Below are 14266 nucleotides of genomic sequence, written 5' to 3'. Positions count from 1 at the left end.
CAAAATCAGTGTATGATATCCCATTAATTTGTATCATATCATCTGTCCATTCGACAATGTGCCTCACCAAGATAAAGAAGTATTTAAATGATTTCAGAATCCCGATTCAAAAATGCCATTACTTGAAATAACAGTGTTCATTTTCAAAGTCACAGTTTCCTGAAAATTGCACAAAGACACTACATTTTCTGATCTAAAGTGCTTCATACATTAGCTATTTTTATAATTTGATCTTAGATGCTCACAATTTCAAAAGATTCAGTCAGTCACTATATGAATATATAAGCGATATCTCTAAACGGAACTGTGATAAGAATACAAAAATGTCCGGGTTAATAAAGATGGTTTAAGAATTTAAAAGAGAGTCTGAGGAGATTGGAAAACCAGTCTTACCTGAAATGTGTTAAGTGTCTCTGGATGTCAAGGTCTAGAATTGGAGTGGGTCTGGAGGACCCCAGGGGTGATCTATCTTGGCTCAAGAGGTCTTGGAATTCTTTACAAATTTGTCTAAAAAGAAAGATTCACCATTGAAGTTGAAGTCTTAACAAGGGGCTTTAATTTCATCCCATGATATTTTACCAAAGGTTTGTTTTCTCATTTAAAAGAGGACTAGATAATAAATAAATAAATAAATAAATAAATAAATAAATAAATAAATAAAGTAAAATAAGATAGGACTAGGTCATCTTTCATAAAGCAACCTCCAGAGTTCCATCTACAACATACAGGTGAGGTTCACAATGGCCACTTTGCTCCCAAGCACTATGGGATGATTGTAAAACCTTGGAAGTGATTAATAGCCCATGAGCACTGACAAACCGTGTATATTTTCAAGGTGAACATTCACAGTTCTACCTCAGCATAAGGAAAAATCTACATGAAAGGATCACACGTAATCATTGCTTTTAAAAAACTTAAAATATGATTTTTAGAGGGGATATCACATTTGTAAAAAGCTTAAATCAAGTTACAGTCTTCTTTCAGAGCCATCGTGATTCAAGTAGACTTTGGAAAATCCTGTTTCCCAGCATTTCATTAGAATTCAGACTCTTGTGAACTGAATTTATATTTTAATATTTAAAGTGCATAATCATTTGCCACAATTCAGCCTGCTAGCCTCACAAACGATGATTATTACGTCCCATGTAATAAAGTTTCTTGCAAAAAGGTACCCTTAAGAGCAATTTTTCTGCTGCTTTTCTTACATTAAACAATTGTGATTTCTGGTCAGTTTTAATTACCACGTTACTATATATATATATTGAATAACAGTTAAGCCTTTGTGATATATAGTCCAAATGATATAATTCTAAAGAAGCAAAACATCTAAAGAAAACAGATTTTCTTAAACAACAACGACAACAACAAAACACTAGATTAATATAGTAATTGAAGAATGAAGTAAAGGACAGCCAAGGAATTGCTCAAAAGAATACATCATCCAATGTGAGGCCACTCCATAGTCAAGGGATAAAGTGATAGTGATTTGGGGTTTTCTTTGGTCTGGATTTACAACAGGTAGTCGTAAAAATCTAATCATTAGCTCTGATTATAATTATCAGTGTAGCCAAAGACAAGTACAAGAGTCAAATTATTCCAAGTGAATGTCACTCCAGGCACCCAGCCACTAATTTTTCTCCAAAGCATTTGTGTCATTAACAAATAACTACAAAAAAAAAAAAAAAGCGACAAAAATGTCTTGAAGCACAAATAATTTACCACTGAGTTAAAACCAGTGGAGTTTTATTATTAGGTGCCAAAAATTTCTTCTAAAGATCATTTGTGACTTTTTTTTAATGAGCAAAAATCCTCAGGTTTATTGCTTGTGTTTTCATATGTGAGTTCATAGAATTTGCCTTTTTCCTTGTGAACACAGTTGAAAGTGAAAGTGGGTCATAAGGAGAGGAAAAACAAACAAAAAACCAGAGCTAGCTCTTATCTGCTCTAAATCAAACAGGATTCTCCATACCCTCCTGCTTATGTTTTAGGGTCTCCGAGATACAGCATCTAAGTGCACGCTTTTAACAACGGCACGTGTATACTTTCATTGAGAATATTTGATCTGAATTTATCACTTTTTTCTGTTCTGAGTTAGATTTGGTTGATCGACTTCCAGGTGTATTGCCTATGTTTTAACAGATGAATAACAATTTAAACTAAGTTTTTGATGCTAGTCAGTGGCATTTGGCAGGGCATTGTTATCTGTTATGCTTTATGTTACTGGATAGAGTTAGATCTACTGTTATCTTTATTTTTTTAGGAAATTCCTAACTAAAATTTTAAATCCAGATTCTTGCTATCATTGTTCAGACTGGCAATATAAATTACTATTGGGTAGAACATCAGTATGATCCATTCCTACAAAAAAATATTGGAGCTGTTTAAAGATGAGTCTTTCAATTTTATATCAGATCAAAAGACATTTAAAAATTCAAATAAAGCTTGAAACGTTGATTTAGTTCTTGTGGTATGATATTGGTATTATTTGGATAATTGAATAAATTAATTTACAAGCTGGTAAATCAACTTCCTTACTGTATAAACATTACAGCAAGTTGCAATAAACTTAAAGTTGGTGAAGAGGTGAGGAAAAGGCAAAGTGTGGAAAAATTTAACTCGTGCTAAGCAATTCGGCTACACCACACAGGAAGCTGTATTGGGAGAAGTTCCAGAATTCTCAACCTCTGGTATTTGATTCCGCTGCTCTTAACTCACTGACTTAGGACAGCTTCTCGACTTAAAAACAGATGACAATTTTGTAGACCCCCTTAGGCAGTTATGATCATCATTTCATTACGACAGTTACGGAGTTATTATTTTTATGACTAGTTTCATCGTTATTTAAAGTTTTATTTATGAAGCTATGATAAGAAATACTCATTTCTCAAAACAAAATGTCACATTATGAATTACGTAACATAAGATGATCTTCGGTGAATCATAAATTCTAACTTTATCACTTACGTCACTGTTCTTAAGGACATAATTTTTAAGCTGATGTCTGAATGTCAAGTTCTGTGTTTCTCCTTTTGACAATTATTGTTATGGGAACAATTAAAACGTGTTAACGATTCTGCTTTACCCTAATGCAGATCAAATGTTAAGCATATTTAGTTCTAAATTCAATGAAGAAGTTTAAATATGTTTTCCATGAATCAAATGTTTTGTCCAGTACATATTTAGAATTCAAAAATGGTCTAATTCAGTTTCTGTCCCTCCGATATAATTGTCTAATTACACCAGGATGTTTGGTTAATCAACTAAACACAAATTAAGAGGAATTGGGGGCTAGACCCTTAGTCAATGGGCCTTTCATACAGTTGGCAACATAATTAAATACAACTGAATCTGTTATTCCTAGAGGTAAAAAAGACACGTGTAAGCCAATCCAACAATGCAGATCAGTTATTGGCTCACTCATCCAAAGATTTCGGATTTCATACGTATTTTTGATGCAACTGTCACAGTCTTGTGAACAAAGGTGAGCTGACTAGAACGTAATGAGCATCCATGTAGGCTACTTAATTTCAACGTTGAGCATTTTAATTGAAAATAGCCAATGCTTTACTATTAGAAAATTAGAAACTGCTCAGAACACGTTGGATCCATTCATATATTGCAAGAAAGGCATGTTATCCCTACACATCCCTTAATGTATCCATTTAAATCGATGACTACTTGTCTTCTATATATTTGCTACGACTGCATAGTCTCTCATTCTTGTTTCACGTTGTCTGATAAGAAGAGGGGATGGACATAAACAACCAAAAAGACAAAAAAATTATACAGGCTGTCTCCTAATTTCTAGATGCTTATGGCCTAATTACGCTTATATAAAGTAAGGCAATTGGAATCAGTGAACCCAATTCTTGATTATTTAATGGTCTGGAAATGTCCAGCTGTGGACAGAAGGATCAAAGTACATGCTCTCACAATATTTTATGAAATCAAAGTCCCAAATTTCATCTAAAAATAGACGTTATTGAGATCCTAGCTAAAAAGAAATAACACTCTTGAGTTGAGACGTCTAAAATAGACGTCTCAGCATAACTTTGACAAATATGGAAGTACTTCCCTTAATCCCCTCAAGTTCTTCTAACATTGGACTTCTGTGAAAACAAAATCTCTGCATCAGTGTGAATGCACAGACATTTCAACAGAGTTATGGGAACTCTCAAGAAAATGGGTCCTTGTGTTCTGAATGTTAATGGTGGCATTGCTGTGGGTGGTAGAGGTGGGCAGCTATGGAACCATCCTGGGGAAAGGAGGACAAGAAGAAGGATTTCTCTGGATTAGGGAGTGAAAGTCTTAGAATATGCATGATGAAACTACAACCAATTAATTTTGTTATAGAAAATATAAAGGTGTCTTCTCTTGGATAATTCATATCTGGGGATAACAGTGTCACTCAGAGGTGTCACATGAGTACACATATTGGGAAAATCTGTATAATCCTGCCAGCTAGAAGGATTCTATGCTTTGGGAACACCTGGAGGACACTACCTAACTTTTAGCAGTATATTCTTCTCTTAATCTGTAACATGTCTTTATAGTTCTCCCAAGATGATATTAAGGATTCAGACTGACTACATGTACTCTCAGTTCCTCCTGGAGAAACTAAAATATTACTGATGCAGACCCCTCTGGGTCTTCACTTGCAAAGGACAAGAGTAGAAGCAAAACAGAAGTAAAGGTTCCCCAGGAGATTAGCCACACAAAAAAACCCATGATCAGCTCGTTTGACCAGCAAGTTTTCGTGCTTGCCTAGCAGAAGGTCTATCCCAAAATCTTAACTCCACATTTTATACCAGCCTTATAATTTTCTTTCTCTAACTCCTGGTTTTTATTTTCTTTCTCAGCTATTCCTTTCCCTTTCATTTCCTTGTTTTTACCTTTTTTCTCCTTTTGCCACCACCTTCTGTTTTCCTTCTCTCTGGGACAAGATGAATCATCTAAGTTATTCTTGGAAGGGCAATACCCAGATAGGTCCTAACCCAAACAGTGTCAGCCACAAGCGGCACAAACCCCAAATAAGGGACTCCATATCATGGGCAAGCCTGTTGCTTGGTACGTATCCCATTTAAACTCTTAAACTTGTAAAAAAACACACACGAAAAGACCTATGTGACATTAGAAGTTGGTAGAAGAAATATTTAGTTTGGGTTTTATGCATTTTGAACCCGTTTAAATTTTAGCCAACTTGTTGTGAAGTCCTTTTCCATCAGTTTCTAAGAAGCAACGTTTTAAACACTACTTTGAAAGTTTTCCCCAAATAAGAAACCAATTTAGAAATGATAATTTAACCCACCTGGGACTATTAGTTCTAAGGTCTGAATATACAGTAAGGAAATTAGACAAGATTATTAATAGTCTTTTGTGTAGCATAACTTATTTTAACAAAGAGAAGAGAGCAAGAATTAGCTACCACCTGAAGGATTTTTCTCGAAAAATTTGAACATGACTTGCAGCAGCATTGACTGTTTTGTTGGGTTTTCACACAATCAAAGATAGTTCATCTATTCCTGATCAAAGAGCTTTCAAGTTTGTGGGAATTTGAGCTCATCTCAGGCACTCTTCCCCTTTCCCACATCATCTCTGTCATTATTTTAATTCACATTTCTGTTGGGCTTTTTACAATTTTCAAAAGCTTTCTCATACATTATACCTTTTCTTTTCGACAGTATCAGCACCCCAGGTGGGGCAGTATAGGGATTAACTGTCTAATTATACACCAGAAAAGATGGGGGCACCAATGGTGATCCTTGGTCCCAGAGGTCTCCGTGTTACTTCTCACGCACCTGGGTCCTCTTTGGTCATATTCTCCAAACGTTCATAGTGTTTTGAGATCTTCACCCTCAGGTGTGAAGGCGCAGTGAGTGGTTTAGACCAAGTAGCAGCTAATGACATATTTGCCTGGAATCGACATTTCCTAAACATACCTTTCTCCCAAGAACTCCTACGTATTCCGGAGAGGTTTTCTAAAAACTTTCATCATCACTAAACAAAAGCAGTTTGTAAATCCTGCTATGGGCACAAGGCCGGGAGTGGGGGTATGTCCTTGTGTAATTCACCTAACTGCTGCAACGTGAGACCCCCTGCTTTCGAGAACTGGTACTTTCTAGACTGTTTCCGTCACTCAAAGAAAATGGAAAACCTGAGAGAAGGCATATAGAGACCTCCCATTCTGCTTACTTGGTTGCTAGGATCATCTTTTTTCTTGCTGTCTGTTCTTTCTGTTCCATATGTTGTCTGGCAAGATGTTCTCCTACAGCTTTGGCTGGAAACTCTGTTTCACAAGTGTAGCCAAAATCCCGAGCCAAGTGTAGAGCCTCCCCTGTTGGCAGACAACAAAAGTCAGTTTTCCACAAATGTCTAAACGCAGGAAGAGTAACACTTTATATTTGCCTCAAGCCTCATCCCTCTTTGTGCTCAGATGGATCATATTTTCCTATTTATTCTAAATAATCACGGGGGGCTCCTGGGTGGCACAGCGGTTAAGCACCTGCCTTCGGCTCAGGGCGTGATCCCGGCGTTATGGGATCGAGCCCCGCATCAGGCTCCTCCGCTGGGAGCCGGCTTCTTCCTCTCCCACTCCCCCTGCTTGTGTTCCCTCTCTCGCTGGCTGTCTCTATCTCTGTCAAATAAATAAATAAAATCTTTAAAAAAAAAATAATCATAGGGATAGAACTTTTGGGGTGGGGGTTGGAGTAGGATGAGGAGAAAATGAGGAACAGAGAAGTTACTTACCACGCAGGGGTATGTGAAAAACTGAGTGGAAAACCAGAACAACGATCGAGGAGTTTTGACCCCCTCGGGGCTCTAGACCAGTTTGCCTTCTCAGATCCTACACATTAATGCCCAAGGGAAAAAGCTCCATGGGCTTGCCATTCTGTTGTGGCTTGACCTATAATCTATCCGTAGTATACTGGAAATATTCAGCTATCTTTCCCAGGAGATTGATCAAAATATTGACAAAGGGTCCAAGTAACTTTCCAAAGAAACTGGAACACTTTGGAAAGGGGGAGGCAATGAATTTTATCGATTTCGTACCACTCTGTTGGCAAGGATGCTATAGTGTGTGATTACAGTGCCAGCATTATCCGGCTTCATGGCAGGCTTCAGTGCCTTTTAGCACAGTGCACAATGCTTCTTATCTACGTTAGTAAAAACACAATGCTTTTTAAGTGCAATAAAATCATAAATCACTTTTAGTCTTTCACAAAAATCTTAAACTTGAGTCACTAGGTTAGAAATGAAGTAAAAATGGCTTATCCGTGAAGGAAGGTTTGGCGATATAGTTCAACCTTGAAAACAATAGTTTTATTTTTTATTTAATTTGGTAAAGATTTTATGTATTTATTTGTTGGAGAGAAAGAGAGAGAACGGCAGGCAGAGGGAAAAGCAGGCTCCCGGCTGAGCAAGCAGCCCGAGGTGGGAGTCGATCCCAGGCCGCTGGGATCATACCTAAGCCGAAGGCAGATGCTAACTGACTGAGCCCCTCAGGCATCCCAAAAAACAATAGTAGTTTTATTTATTTTATTTTTTTAAAGATTTTATTTACTTATTTGACAAAGAGAGAGAGAGAGAGCGCATAAGCAGAGGGAGCAGCAGAGGGAGAAGAAGGCTCCCTGCTAAGCAAGGAGCCTGATGTGGGACTCGATCCCAGGACCCTGGGATCATGACCCGAGCCAAAGGCAGCCACTCAAATGGCTGAGCCACCCAGGTGCCCAACAACAGTAGTTTTAAAGCTCAAGCCAAGTTTCACCTGAGCATGAAAACTTAAAAAAAAAAAAAAAAGAGCAAGCTTTCATTGCACGTGTACTGAGCACATATACTGAGCACTTTGTTCTAGGTGCAGTGCTATATAGGAGTAATAAGGGATATAAAAGGGCCATCCCTGTTTCTAGGACGATGACAATCATCCCCATAATAGTAGCAAAAAAAACACGTTAGTAGCACTTTCTAATTTACATTGCAATGGATATGAACACTATCATCTGCTCATGTTTACTGACATTATGTTGATATTATATAAAACACAAGCTATTGTACGACCAGGATCACGTGAGTATTACAGGGAAAATGTTTTACAGATGTTCAAAGGGAGACAAGGTACTCAACATGGGGAATTAGATCAGATAATGTTTTGTGAATTATGGATCATGATTTCCAACGCCCCCCATTTCAAAGCAGTGGCAGGTTTTTAGTTAAGATTTTCATATTCACATGGTAGGAAAGATCCTTGTTAGCCGTCCATTCTGAATAGGAAGAGGGCATAACTATATGGAAAGGGTCCCTACATCGATGAGCCTGGATAGTGCTAGTTATGAAGGGTCACGGTTTTAGGTAAAGCTGCAATGTACAAGGAAAATTCTTAAGTGTTTATTACCAGCAGTTTATCCCCCTAACCGATTGGGAAAGAAAATGTGTGCATATTTGGAAGAAAAATGACACAAAGATTTTTTTTGGGAGGGGAAGAAGACATTGTGGGACGCCTGGGTGGCTCAGTCGGTTAAGCATCTGCCTTCGCTCGGGTCATGAGCAGGGAGCCTTTTTCTCCCTCTCCCTCTGCTGCTCCCCCTGCTTGTACTCTCTCTCTCTCTCTGGCAAATGAATAAATAAAATTTTTTAAAAAGGACTGTGTAATGCCATATAGGATGGTCACTTTTGCTAGAAAAATGACAGAAGGGAGATAATTCAAATCATTTCAGATTTGAGGTATAAAGTCTGAAACAGTGGCCACAGCACATGACCGAGGATAAGCTCACGTGATCTTGGGACTTACCAGTATCTTGCCAGTAATACAATAACCCGTTCGCAGTGTCCTCTTTGAGTTATGATTATTGATATAGCTGCATGTTGCAATATTGTCACAGAAAGATACTTGGGTAATGTTTTCACAGACATTATTATATATCTATTTGTCCTCCACTGCTTGTGCAGTAGTGGGAGAAGTGAAACAGTGGAAACAGGAGGGTGGCAGCATGTCTCTTAAATTTTATTCTAAAACCTGATTCTGGCCCATTATATGCAAAGCTCTCACCGTAGTGGTAGTTTTTAAAACAGTTTGAATGGAACAGCTGCTATTTACATTTACACTGACAGCCAGATCCTTCCTTCCCTTAGTTCTGTTTACTGCTTTCTCTTGCTTGCAATGTAACATTGTTCCTGGATGTATAGCGATGTTACGTCAGAGAAGTGGCAAGTGAAGACACTCTGATACGTAGTTAAGATATGTGTATCATGCCCCAAAAGCTTTGTGTGTAAGGGCCCAAGAATGAGTGAAAAAATGAATCCATGAATTAAAATATACATGATATTCAGTAAGGGGGACAAATCTGTAGTTCAATCCTGTACAGCAGGTATCTTAGAGTCTAAGTTTAAGAAGTTTAAGAAAAATAGGAATTTTAGGATCAAAAAAGCACGTGAAGGGGTGCCTGAGTGGTTCAAGTAAGCATCGGAGTCCTGGTTTCAGCCCAGGTCATGATCTCATGGGTCGTGAGCTCAGTGGGGAGTCTGCTTGAGATTCTCTCCCTCTGCCCCTGCCCCCATTTACATGCTTCCACACACGTGCGTGTTCTGTCTCTCAAATAAATAAATAAACCTTAAAAAAATTTTTTTAGGGATACCTGGGTGGCTCAGTGGGTTAAGTGTCTGCCTTTGGCTCTGGTCATGATCCCTGGGTCCTGAGATCGAGTCCTGCATCAGGCTTCCTGCTCAGAAGGGAGCCTGCTTCTCCCTCTGCCTGCTGCTCCCTTTGCTTGTGCATTCACTCTCTTTCTCTCTCTCTCACACACACACACAAATAAAATCTTTAAAAAATGAAATAAGATAAATCTTTAAAAGCATGTGAATAAGATTCTAGGGGATCTGACTGATTCATGAAGATAAAGATCAATGAGCTTCTCCGTCTCTGTGGTGGGACAAAATGCCCACGTGAACAGGAAGCAGGTGCAGTAATCTGTAGTGGAAGGGTGATTCAGGAAGGGCTGAGAACGTTCTCCTTCTATTTCCGTACGGCAAATATTGCTGCGTCACTGCATATCCTTGTGAGATGAGGTAGGATGCCCCAGGTCTTCGTTTGCAAAACAGGTTTAAGTCATTTTTACATTTTAATGCATCGTGTCACTTGACAAACCAGTACCCGCTCCACTCTTTTTTACACAACTGAAGCAATACGCTAGCTTCAGCGTGGATGACCGTTTTATATCATGTCATTCCAAGAATATTTTAGAAGGAGGATGGATGTTTGGGGGGTAGGGTTATCACTAGCACAGGAGTATGTTAAGTGCAAGGCTTTAGGGTCTATAAGCCAACTAGTGCTTACCCCCCTTCCAGAAAAGCAAAAACCCCTATTCATTTTTTCAGTAATAACATCAGCAGTAGGTGAGTCATACTGAGTAAATTTCTCAAAAACCTAGCAGAAGTAAAATGACAAAATATGAGAAGAGCATAAAAAAAAATTTGCTCCCTGATGTCAGGGCACTTGTTTTCCACACTCAAAAGCAAAAAAGTGAACCAGTAGGGGAAAATATTAGGAAAAGTTTAAACGTCCATCCTGATGCAGCCTACGTGTGGAAGGTTAGTGGGAAAATGTTCTCCAGATCACTTGTTTTACTGAGTTTCTGGGCTCCCACATTATTTTACAAGAAGATCTAAATGTATTTTTAAATAGAAATAAATAGACCTGATTTTCAGCCTTTTATAAGTCATTCAGGATTTTTCCTCCCTTTAGAATTGTTGTGTTTTAGGGGAAGATGTACTTGAGACAATTAAAAATCAACACCTAGTGCACTAATTTGCACTAAAGGATACTTCTACATTGTTACCACCAGATAATTCATACCACCTGCCACTGTAGCGATATTGCCTTAAAAATGATTTGTTTAACTTAGTATTGCAATACCCAATGTTATTAAATAAAGGCAACAATTCATACGTGTTAACTTCTAGTCACATATCCATGATTTCAATTTGATTTGTATGTATGGGAAACTAGCACTTTGAAATCTCTCTGTGGGATTATTCCAAGAAGTACCTATTAGAAAGCAAATGTGAGAGGTGTCTGACTGGCTCAGAAGGTAGAGCATGTGACTCTTGATCTCGAGATTGTGAGTTCGAGCCCCACGCTGGATGTAGCGGTTACTTAAAAAGAAAGTCTTAAAAAGAAAAGAAAGCAAATTTGAGAATATTTTCAAACCTGAATAAGATATTCTATAAAATAAACTGTTCAGAATATCAAGCTATTGCAAACGCTAGAGCTGAAGGACGAAACTAATATATTACAGGTTTCCCAAACTATTCTGCAAGGAATGTATTCTATAGCACTACGGATAACACGATCTATGGTAGAAATTAGTGCCTTATAATGTGGTAGTTCCCTAGTTTAATGATGATGTTGCTTAAACACCAACACTTTGTTTTTCGAAGCAATAATTTTGTTCCCCATTCCACACACACTTAGCACAGCACCTGATTCATAACAGGTACTTAGTAAACATCGGTCACACGACAAAGCTTCCAAATATGTTATTGGTTAATGAAACAATAGTCTTGTGAAGACTTCTAAAGAAAATGGTGAAAAACTAGAACAAAGAGAGTTGCTAGAAAGAATGAACTATATAGAAAATCCAAAAAAAAAAAAAAAAAAGAAAGAGTATATCATTGTATCAGTGTGGAGCCATTTTATAAAATAGAGTCTATTTATACTTTTCAACACTTGCTGCTCCCATAACCTGGGGTTTTTTGTTTTTGTTTTTAATGTACAAGTGTCACCCCATATCAGTTAATCTCTGGGTATGTGCATGCTTTGAAGCTGCTGAAGGAATCTCAGGAAACATTAAGAACGGCTGTCCTAAGGTGAAGGGAAAGCATCATGTAGGGATTAACTGTACAGCTTCACTAAATACAAGAAGTCTGTGGCTTATATGAAAGGAAGGCAGTCACTATCAAGTCAATTTTAAACTCTAAAGACCTCTGTCTATCTGGGCTCTTGCATAAAGAGTTCTGCCTTATTTGGCTGACATAGTATAAACTCTAAAAACAAAAAAAGGACAGGCACCTGGCTGGCTCAGTTGGTAGAGCATGAGACTCTTGATCTCAGGGTCATGAGTTCAAGCCCCACACGGGGCATGGAACCTACTTTAAATAAATAAACAAACAAACAAATAAATAAATGAAATAAAAAAATAAAAAAAAACAGAAATGTGGTAGAAGTAGAGACAGACAGCACTGTTAAGGAAACAAAGTCATCAGTCTACTAAAAAAGTATTTGTACAAAGAGATGTGGTGTGAAATGAAGCTTGCTTTTCATACTAGTAGGGAAAAGATGGGTTTTCAAGAAAAGGTGTTGGGACAACTGGGTGGCCATCTGGAAATAAACAAATAAAATTGGATCTATACCATGCATCTAATGACAAAACAAGGTCCAGATGGATCAACAATTTAAACATAAAAAAATAGAACCACAAAGTAATTGGAACATGGCAGAATTCTTTTATAGTCTTGGAATAAAAGAAGTATTTTAAAATATTACAATTAAAACTAAAAACCATGATATAAAATATATGAGACATATGATTATACTCATATCAAAAAGTCCGTATGACATAGACCTAAACAAATAAGCAAACCAACAGAAAACTCGTAACAGCAAACAGACAAACCAAAGCTAGTGGTGGGGAGGCTTTGCAATGCAGATCAGAGACATACAGCCAGTTTTCTGCTATATAATGAGCACTTACCAATCAATAAGAAAAACATTTAAAAATACCTCATAAGGACAAAGTAAATAAACAGACAGAGAAGCTCATTAAATTCTTCTAGGAATACTCAACTCAACCTCCTTCGTAAGTGAGGTAGCCTTTTTTTTTTTACCCCATCAAATTAGCAAAGATCCAAAAGTTGATAGCACTCTGTTTGGGCTCAAGTACAGGGCAGTACTATCATATATGCTCCTTGCCCCCCCTTGCTGATGGGGTTATAAATATACAGCCACTATGGAGAACAGGTTTCCAATAATCTGCTAAAATTACAAACACAAATATCTTTTGACCCTGCAACATTCCTAGCAATTTATTGAATAGATGTACTTACATATTTGCAGAATTATTTATGTAAGTGTGAGGTTACTCATTGTAGCACAATTTGTAATCGCTGAAGATTGAAAACTTCTATATAATATTCAGTAGGGAACTGGTTAAATAAATTATGAGACATTCAAACAAGGGAACATCATGAGTGTTTAAAAGAAAGGGCTTACAACTTGTAAGCCCTGAGAAAAAACACTATTATAAGGTGTGAAAAAAAGAACCCAACAGAAGAATAGTATGTATAGAATACTATAATTTCTTTTAAAAGTTAAAAAATCCTTGGAAGGAAATAAAGAAACCGTTTGTTTAACAGAACATTTGTTTTCTTCCAGGAGGGGAACTGGACAACTAGGGAATAGAGTGAAAAACAGGCATTTTACTATACACTCTTCTGTAACTTCTAAATTTTCTTCTATTTGAATAAATTATCTATTTAAAATTATATTAATTCAAAATTAAAATTACTCTGACTCTGTTCTTAGATTTATTTATTATTTTTTTAAAAGATTTTATTTATTTATTTGACATAGAGAGAGACAGCCAGAGAGAGAGGGAACACAATCAGGAGGAGTGAGAGAGGAAGAAGCAGGCTCCCAGCGGAGGACCTGATGTGGGACTCGATCCCAAGACTCCGGGATCACGCCCTGAGCCAAAGGCAGATGCTTAACAACTGAGCCACCCAGGCGCCCCCGTTCTTAGATTTAATTCTAAACTCAAATATTTGTTGTAAATTAAAACACAAGCAATTCCCAAACTGCCATTGTTATTCAGCAGTATGTAGACAGACATCAGTAGGGAGAACTACAGTCTATAATTTTATTAAAATACCTATGAATTTTGATAAATGTAAATCATGGAAGTAAAGTAGAAGCTGAGTGTTTGAAAAGGACTTTAGTCGAGACATATACGTTGAAAGAGAGAATAATGGAAAGAAGAAAATAAAATCATGAGGGAAATAATGCAGAGACGTGTTTTTAAGTGAGCAGCACAATTTGCAAGAGTGAGCAGTGAGATGGACCAAAGTGGGCAAGGGCAGGCAGGACTCGGCCAAATAGGCTTGGAGACACTGCCTTTTTGCAATGAGTAAAAGCAAGAATTTAAGCACACTCCAAGCACATAGTCAGACACAAAGGCATATGGATAGTAGCCTATTACCTCTGTCCCTACATGTACAC

The 14266-nt window shown here is 37.5% G+C and overlaps 1 protein-coding gene across 1 annotated transcript in view; it reads right to left on the bottom strand.

Annotated features, from left to right (window-relative positions):
- Positions 1-14266, bottom strand: part of TFAP2D (transcription factor AP-2 delta) — a 56253-nt gene that overhangs the window by 18841 nt on the left and 23146 nt on the right. The window contains exons 6-7 of the mRNA XM_040643570.1: positions 6193-6334; positions 394-507 (exon numbers count right to left, since the gene is read on the bottom strand). Of these exons, the coding sequence (XP_040499504.1) occupies positions 394-507; positions 6193-6334 (256 nt within the window). The remainder of the gene's footprint in view (positions 1-393; positions 508-6192; positions 6335-14266) is intronic.

The sequence above is a fragment of the Ursus maritimus genome, unplaced genomic scaffold (assembly GCF_017311325.1).
Source record: "Ursus maritimus isolate PB19 unplaced genomic scaffold, ASM1731132v1 scaffold_29, whole genome shotgun sequence".
Taxonomy (NCBI): Eukaryota; Metazoa; Chordata; class Mammalia; order Carnivora; family Ursidae; genus Ursus; species Ursus maritimus.
Note: the sequence above shows the minus strand (reverse complement) of the source record. Positions and strands in the feature narration are given on the sequence as shown.